General features: G+C 36.8%; 1 protein-coding gene across 3 annotated transcripts; it reads right to left on the bottom strand.

Annotated features, from left to right (window-relative positions):
• Positions 1 to 1,606: 1,606 nt before the first annotated feature.
• On the bottom strand, positions 1,607 to 20,242 carry LOC149786001 (BTB/POZ domain-containing protein 17-like). Of its 3 annotated transcripts, XM_089976286.1 has the most exons (5): positions 20,083 to 20,242; positions 18,843 to 18,974; positions 14,798 to 15,644; positions 8,308 to 8,406; positions 1,607 to 4,174 (listed from the first exon to the last, which is right to left on the bottom strand). In XM_089976286.1, exons 3-5 carry the CDS (start codon positions 15,079 to 15,081, stop codon positions 3,079 to 3,081), a joined length of 1,479 nt encoding a protein of 492 aa, XP_089832412.1. In that variant the 5' UTR covers positions 15,082 to 15,644; positions 18,843 to 18,974; positions 20,083 to 20,242; the 3' UTR covers positions 1,607 to 3,078. The 3 variants fall into 3 exon arrangements, with proteins under 3 accessions (XP_089832412.1, XP_089832411.1, XP_089832413.1); XM_089976285.1 differs by lacking the exon at positions 18,843 to 18,974; XM_089976287.1 differs by lacking the exon at positions 18,843 to 18,974 and having other exon boundaries at positions 14,798 to 15,050; positions 20,083 to 20,241.
• Between the last annotated feature and the right edge of the window lie 7,159 nt (positions 20,243 to 27,401).

Below are 27,401 nucleotides of genomic sequence, written 5' to 3'. Positions count from 1 at the left end.
GAATTAAATAGTGGAAATTAAGGAATAAACATTTAATTTGGGGGTTAATTGAAAAACAGTATATTCTTAAAAGTAAATACTTTTTAACATGCTTGCTGTAAACTACTACTGATCGTCTGCTCACAAAAACTAATCAATGCCATGGACTCATCCCAATCACAGTAGCCAACCAGCCGATGAGGCCTTGTTTGGCCGTTGAACTTTCAGCATACAGATTAAAGGGATGGTCCTGGCTTTTAAAAAGTTGTCACCAAAAAAAAATCGCCAATCTCATTATTTTGTTGCCAATTTTCAAAAAATCTTGCTAGAATAAGTAGTGAATATTTTTCCAAGACTATTAATGTAATAGGCAATGAAAATTGAAAAAGATGGGATAGTTATTACTTTATTGCCAACAAGCAATACAGCCATAATATTCCAAAATAAATCATTACATGACTGTTTTGCACTACTTCCATGGTCTTTGCATTGCGCATCACCTTTAGTGCATAGGTTGTCACCTGAAATAAATGCATTATCAAATGTAAAATATCTACTTTCCTACAGTCTCTCTTTCTTTAATAGAAACATCAGGTATTAAGCAAATCTATATTATGTATATTATTTTCCAAATAATAGTTTTGTAAGAAACTTTATTCAGATAATGACATTTTAATACTAAAACCCTACGATCGTACTTTGCAATGTAAGATAAGTGATGTATAATGCGACCGTGGATTTCACGCATTCAGGAATAAAATGCCCCCCCTTATGGCTAGCTTCACAAAGTACATCTCCCTCAACCAGGAGTTCAGAAATTTATTTTTGCCACACTTTACATGCTTTGCTTGTTATTGAACTGCTTCCTAAATCCCAGGAATGATCACTGAATGCTGCAGATTTTTTCTCGACAAGCAAGTTATGATCCCCATTCCCACCAAAGAAACTTACACGAGTCAACTTGACCTGGCATTGCTGTACCATATATATAAGCATTGATTACCATCATTAAATTAAAAGAAGGAATGAAGAAACATATCACAGAGCATATGTGCCCCCAAAAAACTAATTCGGAATAAATATGTTATTTAGTAAAGAGTTTTATTTGCATATACGAGTTAACAATAAGAAATAAGGTGGGATACAAAATGTGGGAATAGTTTTCACATGTATGGTAACTTGAGACCACATTTGAACTGTTAACATAAATCCACACCCATTTTAGGCATTGTTAGTAATAACAAAAATAGGGCATGGTTTACTTGTCAATCAAATGCTAGTGCTTTCACTAACTGTAGAACAGGCGGTTTCTTGAAATAATCAGTCTCATAATCAGTATCGGCAATTTTAATAAATCGGCTATATGTGGTATTGGCATAATCGGCAAAAAGTGACATCGGTACAGCTTTACAACAGACTATTCCATAAGCTGTTCTAGTCTATTGTTAGTCAGTGGACTATTCCATAAGCTGTTCTAGCCTATGGTTAGGTAATGGACTATTCCATAAGCTGTCTATGACCAGCAGAGCTAAATGGTTAAGTGGTCTTATATGTAGTAAATATTGGACTGTCTTTGAACCACAAGATGTCTGGCAAAATTTGAAATTATAAGGCACTGAACACCCTCTTACCTCATCTGGTACACTTTATTTATTAACAGTTAGGCACTCAAAATACAATATTTATATAAATGCATACAGATGAGCACAAAAACATTTTGCATCTTGTAATAATTTAGGTTGTGCTATAAAGATAAGGCAATTAAATAAAAACATCTAAATTGCACAAATATATATCTTGCAGAAACTTAACTTGTATGAACACTTCATGTTAAAACATGCAACTATCAATTCTGATCTGTATCATTCTTATTAAATCACTAAATTGAATGGAACCTATATTTAACCATTTTATGAGCAACAAAACCAACAGTAATAATAGCAATAATTGCTAAACACATCTGCTGAATCAAAACAAAAATGACTATTTCTAGAGTGTCAGCGGGAAGGGGGGGGGGCAAGAGTGGTGCTTTTAGTAAAATGCGTATTTTGAGGATGAAATGGACACTTCTTTGATAACGTTTTCCATGCAAATGATAACATCTGGATGGGTTTTTTTAAAATCATTCACTGATGCAGAACTAGAAACAAGCAAATTCATATGTTTATCTAACATTAATTAAAAGAACAACAATTAGAATAGAAAATAAGCTATAATGATGTGTTTGACTAATATGGAGAAGGCCCAAGAAGGGGGTAATGGGATGGGAGAGACTAGAGCATGATGGAAGGGGGCAAGCATCTTCATTATTATCCAGCAATTGGAGCACTGGTTTTGAAATAAATGTATGGCTAAAAAGGCAACAGGGACTTAAGCATGGTATGGACAATGTTGTGATTTACCTTGTTGTGATTTACTCCAAAATAAAACATACAGATTATGGAACAATATCATGATATATAAATGTAATGTACATATATCATGATATATAAATGTAATGTACATATATCATGATATATACATGTAATGCACATATATCATGATATATAAATGTAATGTACATATATCACAATATGTAAATCTTTCAAGCTGGATGATCATTTTGACTCTGAGAAGCCCATCAAACACAACAATGAAACACAATAAAATGCATGTATAAGGCAGTACATGTATCAACAATTGCACATAAAACTAAGAAAACTGTCTAAAACCTTTTTCATTTTGAGTTTGAGACATGTATAAAAAATTGCATGTGACACTAAGAAAACTGCTTAAAATCTCTTTCTTTTAAAGTCTGTTTGATAAAATCTTGACCTTAGATGAAAATATATACAGACTAAAATATTAAAATTCCATCAGCTGACCTAAGAAGGAATACATTTCATGAAACTTTTTGTCAAGGAATTAATTGATAGTCACTGAAAAGATTAACAACACATCATGAATCGAACATAAGTTATCTTTCCCCAATAAAGTCATTTTTTTAATTTATAATGACAGCATGCTTTCACCCTTATCGGTCTATATCACAATGACAAATACTAGTACCAATACTTGTTCTTCGAAAATTCAGTTTCTTGAAAAGTTTCCACCATGTATTTAAGAGAACTCCACTACATTCTGGACTTTGATAAAGACTTTGGCATCAAGATTCCCATTGATCAGGTAGGGAGAGTTATCCAGTATTAAGTTTTTCAGAGGGAAAATATCCTCCTCTTCCATGGGGGCATTGTCTTCCTGGGTAAACATGTGCTTCATTGTGTGTGTGAAGGCCACATAACGAACTCCATTGTTCATTCCATAGATTATAAAAGTGATGATCCCCATCACAGGGAGAACCAGTTTTTCTGCCGATGTTCTCCGAATACGTAAACCAACATTGTCTGTCTGCCTTCCAATGTGGTGACCGTACAGGTTAAAGGTTGTGTAGTATCCCTTAGGCCAGAATGTGACTTCAAATGATACCATTTGACTTGGATTCTTTTGTGCAGCCTGTGATATGAATCGTAATGGAACTGAAAATTTGTGACTGATTTTACTGTCAATTTTTGAGACAGATGCATAATTCAGCAACGACAAGTCATGGTAGATACCATACTCCTCTGCAGTATAGTTTCTGAATGGTTCATCATTGGCTGCTGACTCCACCTGGTCAAACAGAAGAGAATGATGTCGGTATGCCAGACTTAATTTCTCTGAAAAGTGAGACCTATGGCTTAGACAGAGAGAAGATTCCTCAATCTGAAGCAACTGCTTTGGTGGAATCATAGTAAAATGTATTAACGGCAAGACTTTTTGCAGGTATTCATCCAGTTTATGTACACGGCTTTCATGCATCAGCCATTTTTCCAAATGAAGCCACAACTGCATCTCACTATGGACTAGAATATCGGAGCTGCTCAGAAACTCCATTACCTCGTCCTTGGTAAGCTCCACCCAATCTGTGGCCTTCAAAATGATGTCAAAATTTGAGAGGATGAACTGGGAACATTTGTCCTGCAGCTCCTGATTTCCCGTCATTTTGGCATATTGGTACCATGACAATGTGCGATTGGTGTTGGGTGACTCCACGATGTGTCGAGCCATGTATTCCACCGAGGACTGGCGAAGAGTCTGAATGCCATACTTGTCTGATAGCAGTAGGATAGGCAGGACAGTATCTGTGGTAAGATCCACTGAGCCAGTGTATATATACCTGTATGGATCAAACAAATCAGTGTAAATAAACCTGTATGGATCAAACAAATCAGTGTAAATAAATCTGTATGGATCAAACAAATCAGTGTAAATATACCTGTATGGATCAAACAAATCAGTCTAAATATACTTGTATGGATCAAACAAATCAGTCTAAATATACCTGTATGGATCAAACAAATCAGTCTAAATATACCTGTATGAATCAAACAAATCAGTCTAAATATACCTGTATGGATCAAACAAATCGGTGTAAATAATAATAATAAAAATAATAATAATAATAATGCTTTATTTATAGAGGGTGACTCATTAGTCAAGGGCTATTCTCCCTTAAAGCCCTCTTAAGGAGAGTATAACAATGCACATTATATGAAGATAGCAATAATTGCTGTTTATTTTAACATGTTTAGTATTAACATACTAAATTCCATTATCTATTAGAAACACTTACATGCTCATGATAACTCTTCTTAATTACTCTAATATTTTCAGCAGATTTTACATGTAGTAGAAGCTTGTTCCACAGAACTGTGCCAGAGAATTGGAAGCTCTTTATAAATTGCTCTGTTCTTGGTTTTGGTGCTAGAAGGTTTCCATGTGATACTGATCTCAACTGGTATTGTGTTGAAAAATACCTGAATAAGTCCTGAAGATACTCTGGTAAAGTTCCATGTAGACATTTATATAAAAGAACTGACTTGTGAAAATCTATCCTGTCATATATTGTGAACCATTTGAGTTCTGTAAACAATGCTTTTGAGGGATGATTAATAGATGCATCTAAAATTAAGCATGCTGCTCGTTTCTGAAGTTTACAAATCCTGTCAAGTACAGTTCCCCTATACATCTGAACAATAATTCATTGTTGGAAGAATATATGATTTGTAGTATAGACGGCAAGTTTCCACTGGTAAATATTTCTTGATTCTGCTGAGTAGAGCAATTTTGGATGACAGTGTTTTACTAAGCTTATCAATATGGTCATTCCATAATTATTATCTACGAACAAATCTACAAACTTTTCATGTTTCACATTTTCTAACAGATGATTATTATTATTTATTGTAAGAGATAGTTCTGGGGTCCCAGACTTGTGTAGCTTTTGTGATGTCCCCAAAATCATACATTTCATTTTACCTTCATTAATTACCATCCTATTTTGTTGTGCCAAGTTTTGGACTCGAATAAGGTCTGAGTTTAATCTCATTTGGGTAACTTAAGTATCAGAACTAGATGTATACAAGGCTGCATCATCTGCAAACAAATCTGCATTTGTGGATTCATTAATGGCAGATCACTGATCTAGATAAGGAAGAGGAGAGGGCCTAAAACTGAGCCTTGAGGGACCCCTGAATGGTTAGTCTGAGTTTGACAGCTAATATTGCCAATGCTTACTTGTTGAGACCTTTGGTTTAGGTTTGATCTAAACCAGTTTAGAGATGGATTGTCGAACCTGTAACAGTTCAACTTTTGCAGCAGAATTTCATGACCAACAAGATTAAAGACTTTCTTGAAGTCAAGGAAAACAATCCCAGTCATATGTCCATTATCCATTTCCTTCAGTCAAAGATCAATTAATTTGTTAAGTTCTGTTTGGCATGAGTGGTACTTTCTAAATTTTGATTGCGGTTTATGAAATAGAGTGTACGTTTCAAAAATTTATAGACCTGAATGGCTACATGCTTTTCAAATAATTTTGACAATACAGGTAGAATTGATATTAGTCTGTAATTCCCTGGATCCTCTTTTTCTCCTTTCTTAAAGATAGGTGTAACCTTTGCACATTTCAGTGTTTCTGGAAAATTACCACTCATTATACTTAAGTTAATGATATGCGTTAGTGACTTTGTTATTACTGGTGCAACAATTTTAAGAATTCATGGACCAATCCCATCCAATCCAGAGGATTTATTAATATTCACCTTAATCAGCATATCAAAAACATCAGCTTTACTAACATTAGCTATTGAAAAATAATTATCATCAGGAATTTTAGCTCTTATAAATAATAGAAAAACATCAAGTTCAATTGGGCTGTTAGTCTGGTTCTGAATGCTGTTACTGGAGATGCTTATGAAGAAATTGTTGAACATTTCCACAATGTCTTGTACAGATGTTGCTATATCCTCCTTCTGCTTAAGTCTAGGGGGAAAACAACTGTTCTTGGGTGGGTTCAGCTCTTTTATCATGGTTAAGTCAAATGTCTGTCATACATTATATACACTCATTTATCATGGTTAAGTCAAATGTCTGTCATACATTATATACACTCATTTATCATGGTTAAGTCAAATGTCTGTCATACATTATATACACTTATTTATCATGGTTAAGTTAAATGTCTGTCATACATTATATACACTCTGGGTTCCGCTCTTTTATCATGGTTTAGTCAAATGTCTGTCATACATTATATACACTCATTTATCATGGTTAAGTCAAATGTCTGTCATACATTATATACACTCATTTATCATCAACAGCCATTAGAATTATTGCCATGAACTTCAACAGATCAAATTCCAACTAGATGATTCTGCAAATTCAAGACAGTATCATAGTTTCAGAGTCTGTATTTGTACAACTGGGCAAACCCAGTATATGTTATGTATTGATGTTATCTGGAAAATTGGACACACCCTGTTGTGTATTTAAGTTATTTTCACTCTGAAAGGGTGTATGCAAATAAAGCTGTTATTGGCTAGATGTAAATTGGTATGGAAAAGCCCTGCAACAGCCCAACACATACCATCAATCTTAACATCTGTTTTCAACTGTAACAATTGGTCTCTTGTAACAAGACAAGCTTATCACCTACCTATTCTCCCTTGTGCTGCAATAACATTGTTTATCTGCTGAGTGCTGACACAGAGAGAGCAGTATTATTTAGACATTTATTCCACATGAGTGCTGACACAGAGAGAGCAGTATTATTTAGACATTTATTCCACGAGTGCTGACAGAAAGAGCAGTATTATTTAGACATTTATTCCACATGAATAGCTAATATGTCACACACTAATATTTCAGCCTAATTAAGGGAATACAAAGCAAACACTAACACAATTCTTTGAGGTAAACCCTCTAAATCGAGTCAAATATTGACAATGAGTCTCTGGATTACAGGCACTCTTAGGGTTCTCACTGCTCTTGGTGATCCCTCTATTTGTATGCTTTTGGGACTATCTCTCTAATCGTATGCTGTTTGGGACTAGAACAATGTTCAGGCATAGACACAGCCCCATTCATACAGCCTATTCAACAATGCTGAGATATATATACAGCCACATTGATATACCCTATTCAACAATGCTGAGACAGATGCAGCCATGTTCATACACGCTATTCAACAATGTTGAGATATAGATAACAGCCACATTCATACAACCTATTCAACAATGTTGAGACACAGACACAGACACATTCATACAACCTATTCAACAAAGTTGAGACACAGACACAGCCATATTCATACACCATACTTAACAATGCTGAGACATATATACAGCCACATTCATATGCCCTATTCAAATGTTGTGCATCCATTTTTATGGAAGATGATATGATCAGCAACAAAAGCTCAGAAACTGTGATCTTCACTACTAAAAGCTGATGTAAAGATATGGTTGAAAATACTTGACAGAAAGTTTTTACATACAATTAAGATATGGTTGAAAATACCTGACAGAACAGTTTTTACATACAATGAAGATATGGTTGAAAATACTTGACAGAACAATTTTTACATACAATTAAGATAAGGTTGAAAATACCTGACAGAACAGTTTTTACATACAATTAAGATAAGGTTGAAAATACTTGACAGAACTATTTTTACATACAATTAAGATAAGGTTGAAAATAACTGACAGAACAATTTTTACATACAATTAAGATATGGTTGAAAATACTTGACAGAACAATTTTTACATACAATTAAGATAAGGTTGAAAATAACTGACAGAACAATTTTTACATACAATTAAGATAAGGTTGAAAATACTTGACAGAACAATTTTTACATACAATTAAGATATGGTTGAAAATACTTGACAGAACAGTTTTTACATACAGTTAAGACAGCCATTTATCTTTAGCATGATAACATCTGAAACCCTGAATAATTACCTTAAAAATTTTGAAAACACTGGCTGGCATTCTTCTTCTTCAGTCAGGGAAATTTCAGGTTGTCTGGACTCACGCCATCTTGCCTCATTCAACATAGCACTGAAATTATCATTTTTCTTTTTAGATAACAATCAACCTAAAGAAGTCTTTTATAGAAATCTTTCATTTCTGAAAATGGTACTAAACAAACAGATTCACTTAATTCTGTCCCATGCCTACAATGTTGAGGTAACTAATAAACAACAAAGATGAAATCTGACCATTGCAATGGGGATGTGAAGTTAATGGACTTCAACAAAAAGTAACCAAGATTCATCACTCAATATCATATGGAAATAGAATAAATAAGTAGATAAGTAAAATAAATTTATCAGTAACCTTGATTTTGATACAAAAGATAGCATCCATATAAGAGACAGTGGTTCATCCATGTGATACACAAGATGGCATCAATCTAAGAGACTAAGACGGCATCAATATAAGAGACTGGTTAATTTCTGTGATACACAAGATGGCATCAATATATGAGAGTGGTTCATTTCTGTGAAACACAAGACAGCATCAGTGGTTCATTTCTATGATACACAAGATGGCATCAATATAAGAGACAGTGGTTCATTCATGTGATACATGAGATGGCATCAATATAAGAGACAGTGGTTCATTTCTGTGATACACAAGATGTCATCAATATAAGAGACAGTGGTTCATTTCCGTGATACCCAAGATGGCATCAATATGATACAGTGGTTCATTTCTGTGATACACAAGATGTCATCAATATAAGAGACAGTGGTTCATTTCTGTGATACATAAGATGGCATCAATATAAGAGACCGTGGTTCATTCATGTGATACACAAGATGGCATCAATATGAGACAGTGGTTCATTTCTGTGATACAAAAGATGGCATCAATATAAGAGACAGTGGTTCATTTCTGTGATACACAAGATGGCATCAATATAAGAGACAGTGGTTCATTTCTGTGATACACAAGATGGCATCAATATGAGACAGTGGTTCATTTCTGTGATACACAAGATGGCATCAATACAAGAGACAGTGGTTCATTTCTGTGATACATAAGATGGCATCAATATAAGAGACCGTGGTTCATTCATGTGATACACAAGATGGCATCAATATGAGACAGTGGTTCATTTCTGTGATACACAAGAAGGCATCAATATAAGAGACAGTGGGTCATTTCCATGATACACAAGATGGCATCAATATGAGACAGTGGTTCATTTCTGTGATACACAAGATGGCATCAATATAAGAGACAGTGGTTCATTTCTGTGATACATAAGATGGCATCAATATAAGAGACCGTGGTTCATTCATGTGATACACAAGATGGCATCAATATGAGACAGTGGTTCATTTCTGTGATACACAAGATGGCATCAATATAAGAGACAGTGGGTCATTTCCATGATACAAAAGATGGCATCAATATAAGAGACAGTGGTTCATTTCTGTGATACACAAGATGGCCTGAATATAAGAGACAGTGGTTCATTTCTGTGATACACAAGATGGCATCAATATAAGAGACAGTAGGTCATTTCCATGATACACAAGATGGCATCAATATAAGAGACAGTGGTTCATCCATGTGATACACAAGATGGCATCAATATAAGAGACAATGGTTCATTTCTGTGATACACAAGATGGCATCAATATAAGAGACAATGGTTCATTTCCATGATACACCAGATGGCATCAATATGAGACAGTGGTTCATTTCTGTGATACACAAGATGGCATCAATATAAGAGACAGTGGTTCATTTCTGTGATACACAAGATGGCATCAATATGAGACAGTGGTTCATTTCTGTGATACACAAGATGGCATCAATATAAGAGACAGTGGTTCATTTCTGTGATACACAAGATGGCATCAATATCAGAGACAGTGGTTCATCCATGTGATACACGAGATGGCATCAATATAAGAGACAGTGGTTCATTTCTGTGATACACAAGATGGCATCAATATAAGAGACAGTGGTTCACTTCATGATAGTTTGATCCTTTTATTTTAAATTAGGAAAAGAAAAGTTGTGATAAAAACATACCTCAAACCTTTACATGTAAATTCAAGACAGATTCCCCCCAGTATACTGTGCAAACACATTCTGGAGATAATATATTATAAATTGTACACCATTTTGTTCATTTATTCATCTTTAACAGTTCTAAAACCAATGAATGGACATGAACAGGTGACAGAAAGCCTAAAATACTGACTTCTGACTTTGGCCTTAAATATAGAATGGATAATATAGTACATCACACACATTGCAAAAGAAAACATTCCTGATAGAATGTTTTCTGGCTTGATGGATTGGCAGTTAATTAATGGAGCTTCAGTATCTGCTAAACAAGAGTCCCTTGAAGGGACTGACACTCTAATAGCCAACAAGAGTTTCCAAAATTTCAAGGTAAGGTCATTTCTTCCATTTAACTTTTGAGTGTTGAAACCATTTCTGATATTCTTCAGTGATACATGTAACTAGAATTTCAAATCAGCTGCATGGCAGAAGCAGACATTATTAGAAGTCTTTTGGCGAAAACACCAGGTCATAAATATTATTCTGGGAAGCAGTGACAACAGATTTTTCAAGACAGTCATTGTGGCAGCCATACTGGATGTATGACTGGAGCCATTTTATTTAGGACTAACTAGGCATTACAAGGAAATGACCATCCCATAAGCTCTTCTGGTCCATCACAGGTAAAACCAGCTAGCTACACAACACACCTTCTTGGGGCTGATATGCAAAAGGCTTTACAAATTTTGCCTGGGAAGAGATACTATCAAGAATCCAGGTCAGTCAATTTATTGGTCTCATATCTGAAAAATCACTTGATGTGGCTATCAATAAACCTTTTTATCTTCTGCAAAATTTCAGTCACTGAATGACACTGTTAATATTTTTTACATCTATAGTTTTTCAAAAAGATAAAGCTAATATAAATGTTCTCACAAAAATAGTTGATACCATACAATATGCCCTTATCCAAGGTATCAGGCTTTGGAATAGATGGTCCTGAAGTTATGCCAGGGATTAAATTAGGAGTAGTGAAAAAAATCTGCCAAGTTACATCCCATTCTTATGTTTGGTGTGATGCTTACATCCGACTAGCATTAGTATAGTTTTGGGCAATCAACCTATTCCTGTAATTAAGCAACTTTACAAGAATATGAGGGGCCCCGAGTAGCCGAGTGGTCTAATGCGCTCTCCGTTACGGATCACTGCTATCTCACCTCTGTCTGCATAGGTTCCAGTCTCGGATTCGGCCAATGTGGATATGTGAGAAAGCTTGCCAGTAGCTTCTCGAGGGTCGGTGGTTCTTTCTGGGGTTTTCCCGGGTTCTTCCTCCACCATCAATACTGGCTGCCATGTATAGCCTATCGTGTGCTGAAAAATGGCGTTAAACCCAACAACAACAACAACAACAAGAATATGACATAGCTTCACAATCATGTTCACTACTTAGCTCAAAAATAAAAGAGTCAAGGAAATACAGAAAGCAAGGCATGGCTATGTGAAATATAGAAGGCACTGCATGGTTATGTGAAATATAGAAGGCAATGCATGGCTACGTGAAATATAGAAGGCAATGCATGGCTGTGTGAAATATAGAAGGCAATGCATGGCTATGTGAAATATAGAAGGCAATGCATGGCTATGTGAAATATAGGAGGTAATGCAGGACTATGTGAAATACAGAAGGCAATGCATGGCTATGTGAAATATAGAAGCAGGGATCGTCCTGGGCTTCGCCAATGTCGCAAATTGCGATTTTTTTCCCTTATTGGCGACAAAAATATCCCATCTGGCGATTTTTTTTGGCGACATACTTTTTGGTTATTTAATTTGTACATACAATCATGGATTTGGACTGGATAAATTAAAAGGGAGAATGAAAGGAAGCCACAAACTTGACTAAGCAATGCATTGGAATCAATCTGTTACACAAACGATCCTTTGTTCGTATTGACGACCCCATCTTTACAGTGCATTGTTACATCATAATCTGCTTATGCTGACATCTGGGCTGAGTACGGTATGCTGCGATAGTCAATCATGCTACCGCACTATACCTACAACTGACCGTCTTCTGAAGACGCGAATAGAACAGATACAATTAATTGTATGGCTAATCCTTCTGTTTTTTTTTTTTTTTTGTTTTTTTTTTTTACATATACCAATACAATAGTTTCACTGAACCTTCATAGAAAACTGATAACGTTTGAAGTACCCACTGTGTATAAAGACAAAGCAAATGGAAAAAATCTCAATCACAATTATATCTGTCGCCAGTGCAGCATTTTACTCATTGATCTTTTCCTTTTGCCATCAATTCCGTGTTACGGCTGCAGAGACTTAAACTCCGCAACAAGAAATAGCAAAAAAAAAAAACAGTTTTGCATAATTAATAATAATTATTTATTTCTCAAAATACTGGAGTGAAAGAATCCCTAAATTGGGTGTGAATTTATGCTTATATAGGTGTTGACTCGTGTAAGTTTCATTCATGGGAATGGAGATCCTATTTTGCTTATCGAGAAAATTTATACAGCATTCAGTGATCATTCTTGGGATTTAGGAAGCAATTCACTACAAGCTTTGTGAAGCTAGCCATAAAGGGGTGGGTGGTGGGGTGGGGCTGCTGAGAGACTACTGGTGTCACCTGTCAGCACTGTAGACTGTGAATGTGGATTCAGTAAGATGAACCTCATAAAAACTGACATCAGAAATAAGCTCTGCATCTCATCTCTCGAGAATTTAATGAGAATCAGCATGTAAAGATGTGAAAAATTAGACTTTGAAACTGCATTCAACAAGTGGGCAGTCCTAAAATCGTGTTAGATCTTCATGTAACACTTTGTAACATTTTATTAATGCTTGTTGTAATTAAAGTATTAACTAACCCATCTTTTGTAATTTTCATTGCCTGTTACATTGATAGTCTAAATTAACACTTGGAAAAATGTACACTACTTGTTTTGGCGACACTTTTTGAAAATTGGTGACAAAATATTGAGGTTGGCGATTTTTTTGGCGACAGCTTTTTAAAAGCCAGGACCATCCCTGTAGAAGGCAATGCATGGCTGTGTGAAATATAGAAGGCAATGCATGGCTATGTGAAATATAGAAGGCAATGCATGGCTGTGTGAAATATAGAAGGCAATGCATGGCTATGTGAAATATAGAAGGCAATGCATGGCTGTGCGAAATATAGAAGGCAATGCATGGCTATGTGAAATATAGAAGGCAATGCATGGCTATGTGAAATATAGAAGGCAATGCATGGCTGTGTGAAATATAGAAGGCAATGCATGGCTATGTGAAATATAGAAGGCAATGCATGGCTATGTGAAATATAGAAGGCAATGCATGGCTGTGTGAAATATAGAAGGCAATGCATGGCTATGTGAAATATAGAAGGCAATGCATGGCTGTGTGAAACATTCAAAATAATACACTAGCCTCTGATGGCTAAGTTTACATGTTGCTGTTAAAACTGAATCAGACACATGGTCTGCCATTGTAATAGCCATGGAAATTGATCCAAATAATGATGCTGGAATTGCTGCAACTAAACAAAGCACAAGGATTTCTAATGAGATTTGGTTTTCTTCTTTCATTTTATTATTCAACTGTCCCTGCTCACATGCTTCATATTTTAACAAGAAGTAGCAAATTCCTTCAGCATTTGATGTCTCCCAGTACAAATGGTCACAGCTGTAATGGCACAGCTTGTTGATTGCAAGAAAAATTAATTTCTGCAGGGAGTCCAAAGGAACTACAAATGTGTAAATGGAACACAGGTGCCCCACTACAATGCCAGAGACGACCACGATGCAAATCTCAGACATGATGATCAGCAGATGGATTAATGGATGGACAAGGTATCACTATATGTGTTACCTCTGTCATGGTAGGGCATGCAAATATTACAAGTTGGATACTGGGAGTTCTTGTCATGGTGAGGCATGCAAACATTACAAGTTGGATACTGGGAGTTCTTGTCATGGTGGGGCATGCAAATATTACAAGTTGGACACTGGGAGTTCATGTCATGGTGGGGCATGCAAATATTACAAGTTGGATACTGGGAGTTCTTGTCATGGTAGGGCATGCAAATATTACAAGTTGGATACTGGGAATACTTTATACCTCTTTGAGAACATTCTTTACATCCAATCTAAAAATCTTTTAGAGTTATCAACCGACAGATGAACAATTTCAATCTAGAAATCTGAACTTAATACCGGACAGATAAACAAGTTTAATCTAGAAATCTGTTTGAGTTAACATCAACATATCAAAAACCTTAATTCCAAATACTCAGATTCTGCAATAGTGTTTAAAAGTGTAGCGCAGATGGTGTGTGGGTGGAAATATGATTAAAAATGGAGGGTGGATGGTGTGTGGGTGGAAATATGCTATCAGAAAAACTTACTCAAAGACTTCACTGGCTGTGATCAACATAAACTTGTGTGCAAAGAATCTCTCATTTCCCACTCTCAAAATGATGTCACTGAACACCTCTGAGTTGTACAGCTCTCTGAATCTCTGTATGAACTGAGTGTCATTTTTAACAGTTTCAAGGGAAGGGTTGGCATCACTCCATTTCTCCCTTGAAGAATCATCTGCATTACTCTGATGTCTGTCTGTAGCCATCCTCTTCCAAGGGTTGTAGTGGAAAAATCTACCTGTTACGGAATAGATAAACATAATTATCATGACATCCAATAAGAATATCGAGCTGATTGTGAATTTGTCATTCCCTTCCGAACTTTTTGTCCTGTTGGTTGCTGCATTTGACCAGGTACTGCAGGAGATAACCAAACATCCACATCTACTTCTAGTTCTTATGCATCCAGGTGAAGTATAACCCACTTGTGTAACATGACTAAGACACACACAACTGGGTTATCAACAGTCAGCTATGTACAGTTCCAAGTGAATTATAGCCCACTTGTGTAACATATGACTAAGACACACACAACTGGGTTATCAACAGTCTGTTGTGTACAGTTCCAAGTGAATTATAACCCACTTGTGTAACATATGACTAAGACACACACAACTGGGTTATCATCAGTCTGTTGTGTACAGTTCCAAGTGAATTATAACCCACTTGTGTAACATATGACTAAGACACACACAACTGGGTTATCAACAGTCTGCTGTGTACAGTAGTACTATGCATGTCAAGGTATAATGAAGACATTCCATGACTGTAGACTGAAGAACTTGATCAGCGCCTCAGAGTCATCACACTCCCTTGGTTCTCTGTCTGGACACTAAACAGGAATAAAATGGATTTTCCTGATGAATAAAGCATTGTATGCATATTTACTAATATCATAAACACTGCTAACATGTCAGTACTCTCACTTTCTCTTCTCCAAATTATTTTTTATAAGTCTGAATATATCTAAGTGTACTTCTGTATTTATGAGGAACTATTTAGTTTCGAACTTGCTTCTAATATTTCTCCTTTTGATAATGTTACAATTTCTCTACAGCAGCACAATAATCAACACTTTCTTGAAAGCAGTGTATGGGTTACATCCCTTTGCAATATGTGAGACTGAGAAGTCCAATACAATGCGTTACGCTCAGAAGCATCAGAAGTAATGTGAAGTAATAATGCACAAAGTTATTTCCATGTGGCACTAAAGTAATAATGCACAAAGTTATTTCCATGTGGCACTAAATAAACTTTTAATCTGGATTGATAGAGAATGAATCGTACAAATTTGTTATTGCCAGCTGGTCATATTCTACGTTAGAACACTGCTGCTGACTCCTGTGGAACCATTTTACAAACAACACTTAAAAAACAATATTTCCTCAGCAATAAATAGACCCCTCTAAAAAAATAAAAAATGAATCTATGATATCTGATATCATCCAGAAACATTTTAAATAGCATGTAATCTAAATATGAAAACTGTACACACCTGTTTGTATCTAAAACTGTACACACCTGTTTGTATATAGAGCTATTGCTATCTAGCAGTAACTTTGTAAATTTAATCCAAATAAGATTTTATGTCACTTTTGTATGGTACTGTGGTGTACACTACATGTCCTGTTTCAGTTATCAATATTGATCATTCTCTGTACGTTTCTGTGCAGAGAACAAAACAAAGTTATGATGGTACAATAACTATGGAAGATTGTTTTGAAGGTTTCTCTTTATTTATTATGGAAGAGATAAAATCAAAGAGTGATACAAAAAGGCATCTAGCCATGGTTCCGATGTGATAACCCTCTCTGGCAGATTGTTCAGATATTTCAGAGCTTTGGGTCTGTGAATTTTATTTGATGTGGCAGCAATAATCTTGCATAACATATATACACATACACAAACACACACATACATATATTTTTGGTGTATATATCAAATAATTATCTGTTTCAAAGTAAATAAAGACTTATAATGCAGTGGACAAATCACCAAATGGAGGTAATCATTGGAATGGACACGTAGTAATCACCAAATGGAGGTAATCATTGGAATGGACATGCAGTAATCACCAAATGGAGGTAATCATTGGAATGGACACGTAGTAATCACCAAATGGAGGCAATCATTGGAACGGACATGTAGTAATTACCAAATGGAGGTAATCATTGGAATGGACATGTAGTAATCACCAGATGGAAGTAATTATTGGAATGGACATGTAGTAATTACCAAATGGAGGTAATCATTGGAATGGACATGTAGTAATCACCAGATGGAAGTAATTATTGGAATGGACATGTAGTAATTACCAAATGGAGGTAATCATTGGAATGGACATGTAGTAATCACCAGATGGAAGTAATTATTGGAATGGACATGTAGTAATTACCAAATGGAGGCAATCATTGGAATGGACATGTAGTAATCACCAAATGAAGGCAATCATTGGAATGGACATGTAGTAATCACCAAATGGAGGCAATCATTGGAACGGACATGTAGTAATTACCAAATGGAGGTAATCATTGGAATGGACACGTAGTAATCACCAAATGGAGGTAATCATTGGAATGGACACGTAGTAATCACCAAATGGAAGTAATTATTGGAATGGACATGTAGTAATCACCAAATGGAAGTAATTATTGGAATGGACATGTAGTAATTACCAAATGGAGGTAATCATTGGAATGGACATGTAGTAATCACCAAATGGAAGTAATTATTGGAATGGACATGTAGTAATTACCAAATGGAAGTAATTATTGGAATGGACATGTAGTAATTACCAAATGGAGGTAATCATTGGAATGGACATGTAGTAATCACCAGATGGAAGTAATTATTGGAATGGACATGTAGTAATTACCAAATGGAGGTAATCATTGGAATGGACATGTAGTAATCACCAGATGGAAGTAATTATTGGAATGGACATGTAGTAATTACCAAATGGAGGCAATCATTGGAATGGACATGTAGTAATCACCAAATGAAGGCAATCATTGGAATGGACATGTAGTAATCACCAAATGGAGACAATCATTGGAACGGACATGTAGTAATTACCAAATGGAGGTAATCATTGGAATGGACACGTAGTAATCACCAAATGGAGGTAATCATTGGAATGGACACGTAGTAATCACCAAATGGAAGTAATTATTGGAATGGACATGTAGTAATCACCAAATGGAAGTAATTATTGGAATGGACATGTAGTAATTACCAAATGGAAGTAATTATTGGAATGGACATGTAGTAATCACCAAATGGAAGTAATTATTGGAATGGACATGTAGTAATTACCAAATGGAAGTAATTATTGGAATGGACATGTAGTAATTACCAAATGGAGGTAATCATTGGAATGGACATGTAGTAATCACCAGATGGAAGTAATTATTGGAATGGACATGTAGTAATTACCAAATGGAAGTAATTATTGGAATGGACATGTAGTAATTACCAAATGGAGGTAATCATTGGAATGGACATGTAGTAATCACCAGATGGAAGTAATTATTGGAATGGACATGTAGTAATTACCAAATGGAAGTAATTATTGGAATGGACACGTAGTAATTACCAAATGGAAGTAATTATTGGAATGGACATGTAGTAATCACCAAATGGAAGTAATTATTGGAATGGACATGTAGTAATTACCAAATGGAAGTAATTATTGGAATGGACACGTAGTAATTACCAAATGAAGGCAATCATTGGAATGGACATGTAGTAATTACCAAATGGAGGCAATCATTGGAACGGACATGTAGTAATTACCAAATGGAGGTAATCATTGGAATGGACACATAGTAATCACCAAATGGAGGTAATCATTGGAATGTAGTCACCAACATAAGTGACATACAAAATGATGGAAAAGAAGGAAAAACTACATACAGACACTCAGTAAAGGTATATTATTAGATCAGGGTAACAGTTTAGTAATTGTTGTTAATATCGGGGTCCAGAATTCCATATCTGAACACCTGTCCGGGCATCCCCTAAATCGTACCATTTTCTGTTGCACAATGGGGATCTGACCATGATTGTTTGAGTTTCATTTTAAATGGAAAGTATACAGACTTTTGCATCTGCACACTGGTAAAGATCAAGTTGTCATGATCCATGTGTGCTGTAGACTCAACTGAAAAAGAACCATATGTAAAAAAAGAGGGTCACAACTAAAGAAGAGGTACACTAAAAATTATCTTTGTCACAATCTTTATTATTAAAAGATTAAGTAAATATATCGTTGTACATTTTGTACTGTGATACTTCACATTTTCATCTTGTGTATATATTATATTCATCTTTTATCATACATGGCCAATCAAATATAACAAATTTGTTTTAATTTAACAAAATGTATATACTTCAAGTCTGTTTTGATTTTATATTAAATTTGTTTTAATGCCAGTTCCTTGTCTCATTTCACATCTGAACACTTCTTCTACTTGCACATTTATTAACTGTGTAATAATATATCTGGAACTTCCAGATTTAATGTTTAGACGTCAAAAAAGTCATGACTTCCTATAATGTACACCCTGAAGTCCCAACCTCCTTTAATGAAAATGAGATGAAAAACTTAATAAACAGAAGAAAAAAAGAGGAAATATTCTCTCATTTATTTCATTTTAATAACTAATTAACCACAAATAATTCATCATAGACAAATTTTTAAGTTGCAATTGTTATTTATTAAATTGTGAATTCAGATAAATAAAAAAAACTGTAATAAATATGCAATATTTTGTTTTTAAAGTAAGATATAATTTAAACTTGTGTGTGACTTGAAAATTACATATTTCAAGCAACAAATGTTAGGGGGTACTTTGCAAAATGCATAGAAAGGCTACCTAAAAAACAGAAGATGCCAGTTTATTTTCATTAAGGAATGTTCACAAAACATTCTTAAATTTTATATATATATCTTCAGCATGAAATACCCTGAAGTCAGGAATATGAAGAAGTAAATTACAAAAGACAAATATGAAAGTACATACCTATAAATTTATGTGGCATTAGAAATACCGATTCTGGGTTTATACTGGTCAGTATTTTAAACAAGAGATTTAATGCTTCGTTAGGATATCGAACAAACAAAGCTTAAGTTTGTTCGTAATACCAACGAAGCATTAAATAATAAATCTCTTGTTTAAACTGCACAAGACACACTAGCTCGTACGACAAAATGAAAATGCAACCAAACAATATGTATATTATCGTAATACATTCTTGTACATTCTTACCGTTTGCTTATCGCTGGACTTAAAGCATATGTAATGTGAGCCTCCTTATTGCTATCAACCTATTGTAAAACGGACATTTAAGTTTTTTCTTAACTTGTTATGCACAGCATTCGTCACCTAATAACGCCAAGTATGCATCATTACGGGAGCGACCATTTAATATTAAGGATTGCCCAATTCAAGCAAAAATTGATAGACTTTGGCATTTTTACTATATAAATATGAGTAAGATGTCAGACTATATTCAAGACTTACATATTTTGTTAAGTCTCTAACAAATCCTACATTCACTCTCGCCAACCGTAACAAATCTTTTATGGCCGGTCCCTACAAGGTGAAAACTAATTAGCATCTTATGTACGCATCAAGGGGAAAATACTCTTGTTGAATTACGTCGTGTTACCGCACATATCAATTTTTAAAATGGGGCACATCTTGTCCAATTTCCACTTTCAGCACACTTTAGACTTGACATTGTTTCATAAGGCTACATATATATTCGCATTATTTAACTGTAAATATATTTAAGATTAAACAGTAAAAAGGCATCGAAATTTGCACGTGTCTTCTAATAGGATTATGTTATGGTCAAGGCCATATCACGGGTGCTCAACGCGAGCTTGATGATGAAATAAAAAAAAAAAAAAAACACAATAATCTGAAGGAAAAAATCATACAGAGTGACAAAAATACTTAGATTACCCCAATGACCCGTTCTGACATAGGACCCGCTCTATCATACTATATAAGAGAAGGTACGTAACTTCCAAATACTTGGTTCCACACACGACCCTCGATTTCTTTCTGCTGTTTTCGTCTTTAAAGGCACACGACTATACCCTATAACTTGTTTTACTCCTGGGATATTTTTCTATTCATGAAGTCATAATTGACTTTACTGCGCTGTACCAAACTGAAGTTACTGGCTCCGGAACGTGCGAATATTGCCTGCCGGGACAACGTCGTGCTCAGGTGAGAACCGGTGAAAAGAGCTACATATGCCATGTTTGCTACCTTAAGATACATTCCTTCTTTAATTACAGAACAGTGGTAGATGCAAAAGTAAGTTTTTAGTTAACATTAACTGGATTCAACTTTAGGAATCCTGTTCCATGGAAGAGTTATACATTGTCTTCTTCAATACACATACATTGCATACAAGCGACTCTCATTTTCAAAACATGTACAATATGGGCAGGGGCGTATTAACCATTAAGCGCAGACTAAGCACGTGCTTAAGGCACCAGGGCCAAAGGGGGCACCACAAAGTTGAGAAAATTTTAAAAAGAAAAAAACGGAAGATTTGTAAAAAAAAAAAATAATTGATAAAACTAGTGCAAATTGATCATAATGTTCTGTTTCTTGATCATGGTGCACCCTAGGGTTATCTTCCCAGGTGTACCGCAAGGAGCACTGCTGGCGCAGTGCACTCTGACCTCTGTCGGTCAGCGTGGAAAGGAGGGGGGCACCAAGATTTGTCAGTGTTTAGGGCACCAGTGAGCCTTAATCCGCCCCTGACTATGGGGCATACACGTCAACGGCGAAATTAGTCCTACATGTAAGAGACAGCACATGTTGATCCCAAAACATAAATATCAGCGTCAGCTCTTACATGTAGGACTACGGCGAAATATGATTAGCAGCAGAGGGGGCGAATCGGACATTTTGTCCAATCGTTATTTTGCTTAATTATTACTTTCTGCAACTCAACGATCTAGTGTCGTCAGCGCCTGGTAAAAAAAAAACGACGACGTCGTTGGGGGATCGTCCAATCGTCATTTGGTTTAATTAACACCTTCTGCGCGTCGATCCCCAGCGTCGTCAGCGTCCGGTAAGCACATCGACGACCGCGTCGATGTCATTGCCCCCCTGCTGCTAAGTGGTTATTTACAATGAAAATTATTTACAACTAACCGAATATTTGGTCAAGTCCGATACGATATCGTGTCCGAGGATCATGTAAATTTATCGTTACGAATCCATGTGGGGTCGACTGAGCATGACTAAAAAAGTTTCGAAAAACATTAAAGTCCATGTCACCGCCACACCATGTCTGCCAAATATTTCGTAGCGTGTGTGTATCAACGCCGTTGAACACAGCAAGAATATTACAGTTGTCTCTAATTACTTTTGGAATCTGAGTGTATCGTTGAGTGACATATATCACGTCAGTGTTTTTATGCCTGCCTCTGGAAAATATCCTAGCTGGGTTTTTTTGATTGTCTAACATAACATCATCGTACACGACTAGATTGTTAACGTCGCCGTCAATATCATCAATACCCGGTGCATCATTGATATCCGTAATAAACTCAATAACATTTTTTTTAGCGATCGCTGATGCATTCTCGTTGAAATCTTTCAACACCTCGTAGCATCGTTGATCATCTACGCTAGGAGCAACCAAATACAACTTATCCCACTTCATCCATCTCATTATTAAATTGAGTAACAATTGCGTCTTGCCGGATCCAGATGGTCCGATGATAATCATCCGGATCGAGTTTGGTAACGCTGCAACATGCTTAACTGGTTCTCTTGTTTTAGTCGCCGAAAAATCAATTATATTCATATCTCTATACATAAATTATGGATCTATATTGTGTTAAGTGCAGAGTGCGTACTGGCACAAATGATATGACAACCGTTACAACAAGAAATAACAGATCGGCGCTTACTGGCAAGTGTGTACAATGCGGTACAAAGAAATTTAGATTTATTTCTATTAGACCCGAAGATGTTTTAAAAAAAAGCGAGGAGGTGACATCGCAGCCAAATTGGCAAAACTCCCCGGAACACCGTGGGCAAAGTATCCAGGAGAAAAACACCTCCCAGGATATAACTACTGTGGCCCCGGAACACGATTAGATATTAGACTCGATGATCAAAATCAGCCCAAACCCGGTGAGTATCCAATAAACGCTATCGATAAGGCGTGTCATGCTCATGATGTTGCTTACAAAAGTAGCGATCTGCAACAGCGTCATATCGCGGATGTAAAATTAATTCACGCATTAAATGCTATTCCTGATAAATCCGTCAAAGAAAAATTGGCCTCATGGTTGGTAAAATCGGCTATGAAAGGTAAATTAATGATTGGAAGCGGAGCTTCTGGCGCTGGTAATTGAAAACGATAGCGTTTATAATAACAACATGGAATCCATCTATTATTCTCCGAGAGGATACTGGAAGGGGAAGGCCGCAATTGGTAAGCTTGCAAGCGCTGCAAAGGTAACAAAGACCACTGCGGCTAATTGGTTATCCAAACAGGCTATATGGCAAATCTATCTACCACCGCCTAAACAAATCAACTTCTCGCGCTTTGATGTCAGCGTACCTAATGAAGTTCATCAGGCTGATATACTATTTTTGCCGCATGACAACGGTTACAAATACGCGCTAACCGTAGTTGATGTTGCGAGTCGATACAAACAAGCGGAGCCGTTAAAAACAAAGTCGGCAACTGAAGTAGCCGCTGCGTTTGAAAGAATTTATCGAAGAGGCCCTCTGCGCTGGCCAAATCTATTACAAGTTGATCCCGGTAGTGAATTTCGCGGCGCTGTTTTATCAACGCTGAAACATCATAGCGTCGCGATACGACGAGGTCATACTGCGCTACATCGTGATCAGGCAATTGTTGAACGATTCAATCGGACTCTCGCTGAACGGTTATTTGGATATCAATACGCGAAGGAATTCATCCAAGAAAAACGATCTCGTGAATGGGTTAAAAGGTTGCCAGGTGTAATTGCAGCGTTAAATAACGAGATTACCCGAGCAATCAACATAAAGCCCAGCGACGCGATTAAATACGAGTATATACCCGGAAAATCAAAAATAAATAGCGTTTCCAAGCCGATTCTTGGCGATGTCACTGTTAGATATCTATATGAACCAGGAGAGCTTGAAGGCGGTAAAAAAAGGGCTACTGATCCTATTTGGAGTGTTACCACACATAACATATCAACGATAACACGATCAACTGGTAGACCACCGATCTATAGACTGGATTCAACTGCTCCTCAGCGCGGATTTACACGCGAGCAACTACAAGTGATACCTAACGATACTCAATTGCCCCCACGTGGTCTTAACTAGCGCCGTTGCGTCTATTGCACTCAAGACAGGTCAACCTCACATTGTTTTTGACATGACCGAGACTGTTATCGATTCTGTCCACGGTAAATTGGCGAGCGTCTTTATCCGAATAACGCCAGCGCATTACACAATTGCAACTCGCGCAGTGATTATTCTGTTGTTGTCGTAGCGAGATTATTAATTCGGCATCAATATCAAAACGCCGCTGTTTTTTTTTATCCTGTTGGCGGTAACCCGAGAGTTTTCTATCAATGACGCTTGCATCGATGGTGACTTTGTCGCCGGCTTCGTCGGTGGCTTCGTCAATAACAATTCTTCGAAGCTGATTTATCCTTCGTACTCTGGACACTGCAAGATAGACTAGATTCGACCATTCGATGCGATTATCAACTATCCAAACAATTGTGTCCGTGATGGTTAGTCCCTGCGAGGAATGTATTGTTGTTGCGTATCCTAGCGTCCACGGGAATTTATCAGCACGTAGCGCGTCCTCGACGACACCGATATCAACGAGCACGATATCATTCAGCACGAGAATTTGTTTTTCTGTCCGGCCTGGAATTTCAACTTCAATGTTCTACCGCCGTGTGTCCGCGGGTCTATAACATAACGGCACTGGACGCGTTGGAAACTTTTCCTTATGCAACGTAAACAACTTCCGCTGAAGTGTGTCTCTGACTACACTGGACAACAAATTTTTACAAAAGTCATGTTACTGAAATAAAATTAGTCAATTCTTATCAATTTTTATGTGCTGAACACGAATATGACAGTCAAATTGCAAAATTGGCTCTAGTTTTTTTGTAATCTGCAAGAAATTAATGTTTACATAACGAAATGCATTCCAATAGTAAAAGGTCAACTGTAATAGCCTACCTATAAAAAATCAAGTCATTGACTATATCTTAGATTTCTTCGCCTGTCTCTTGTACAGCTGTTCGGGAGCATCTCTGAGGAGTGTCCAGCAGTAGTCAGCCAGCATTGTAGTGGACCATTTTCCCTGGTATCTTTGTTCCATTGTTGCGATATCTTGATGAAAACGTTCGCCGTGTTCATCACTAACAATACCACAGTTGCTAGGAAAGAAATCCAAATGGGAATGAAGGAAGTGAATCTTTAGAGACATATTGCAGCCAAGTTTCTTATACTTCATCAACATGTCTTCTACTAGTTCCTTATAGTTTTCTGCCCTAACATTTCCGAGGAAGTTTGTAGAAACTAGGCGAAAAGCATTCCATGCTTGTTTCGCGTCACCTTCCAGCAAGTTGTTGAACCGGTCATCTTTGAAAAGCTCTCGAATCTGAGGACCCACAAAAACTCCCTCTTTAATCTTTGCTTCGCTGAGTCGAGGGAATTTTTCATGCAGGTATCGGAATGCTGGCAAAGTCCGGTCAATGGCTTTCACGAAGTTCTTCATCAAACCTAGTTTGATGTGAAGGGGTGGTAGCAAGATTTTCTGAGCCTCAACCAGAGCTGGGTGTTGGATATTCTTCTCTCCAATGGCTACATTCTGCCTGTGAGTCCATTCCTTCCTCATGTAGTGCATTTCCCTTGCTCGGCTATCCCACTCGCATAAGAAACACATGTATTTTGTATATCCTTGCTGCAGTCCCATTAAAAGGGCAACTACCTTCAAATCACCACAGAGGTGCCAGCTGTACTTGTTATACTCAATGGAATTCAGTAGCTGCCTTAAGTTATCGTATGTCTCTTTCATGTGGACAGCATACGCTACTGGAATAGATGGAAGAATGTTTCCATTGTGCAAAAGCACAGCCTTGAGACTCAGTTTCGAAGAGTCCACAAATAGTCTCCATTCTTGTGGGTCATGAGTGATTTTTAAAGCATTCATGAGGCCCTCAATATCGGAACAGAATATCAGATTACTTTCCTTTCTGAAGAAAGGCTCCAATTGCTGGTGGCGCTTTCGATATGCAGTAATTGTGACATCTTCTTCTAGAAGATTCCATTGTTGGAGTCTTGATCCTAGCAATTCTGCCTTGTTCTTTGATAAGTCCAAATCACGAATCAGGTCATTTAGTTCTTCCTGTGTTATTCTGTGTGGGGTTGATGATGCACCACAGTGAAAATCTGGATCACTGCATGCTGATGGACCAGGAGAAGAACAGGTCGACTCACCTTTGTCTTCGTCAGATGAATCAAGAGAATATTCTGCTGGAGGTTCTGGAATAGGAAGTCCCTCACCATGTGGAACTGGTCTCAATGCAGACGGAATGTTTGGGTAGACTATTCTCGACTTCTTTCGCTTCGTTATTCCGCCGGAAAGAGGAGGAACCAAGCAGAAGTAACAGTCATTTAGGTGGTTGCTTGGCTCTCTCCACACCATTGGGACTGCAAACGGCATTGATGACCTTTTGCAATTCAACCACTGTGAAAGCTGTGTTGTACATGTAGCACAGCATAAATGCGGAGCCCAAGGCTTGTCTTGGTCACCAACCTTGCATCCGAAGTAAAGATGATATGCCTTCTTCACTTGAGAATTGATACTTTTCTTCTGGTTGGCAAATGTCACTTCCCCACAAATATAGCAAAAATTGTCCGCGGTATTAACACACTTTCGAGGCATTACTGTTCTTTATTGTACGTAAATGGATAAAATAATAAGTTTTATGTAACAGTAGCTTGAACTGTCTCGCACAACGTCTAAAATATTTTAAATGCTGAACCTATCTGATTGGGCTTTATATAGTACACTGCTTACGTCAGCTTCAGCAGCCGCCTGGCATTAGTATAATAGGCCTACACATGTATAGTACACTGCTGACGTCAACTTACTTCAGCAGCCGCATGGCATTAGTATTGCATTGCATCAGAAAATGATGCAATCAACTGTGGATGATGTGAGCATGATGGTATTATGCAATGTTACATCATTATTCCGTATGTTGCTGCAGTCCTACTGGAGAAATTTACACAGTGAAACATAGAAAATGAGGTATATGAATATCTTCAAAACGAGAGCCAATACAAATTTTTCACGGTTATATTCGTGTTCGGCACACCAAAATACTACAGATTAGGGCCTTTTCAAGTCAGTAATGATTTCACTGTTGACCAGTGCTATCTTTCTACTCGCTACAATCAAATCGTTTGGTCTCCATGTTTCCCAGAATTCATTCAACGGCGTTTCCGGAATCACCTCGCGAATTATTTCACACTGAACTCTATCCGGCTGTAATCTGATTAGTTTTTTAACCTCG

This window comes from Sinohyriopsis cumingii, chromosome 12 (assembly GCF_028554795.1).
Source record: "Sinohyriopsis cumingii isolate HCF-2022 chromosome 12, ASM2855479v2, whole genome shotgun sequence".
Lineage (NCBI taxonomy): Eukaryota > Metazoa > Mollusca > Bivalvia > Unionida > Unionidae > Sinohyriopsis > Sinohyriopsis cumingii.
Note: the sequence above shows the minus strand (reverse complement) of the source record. Positions and strands in the feature narration are given on the sequence as shown.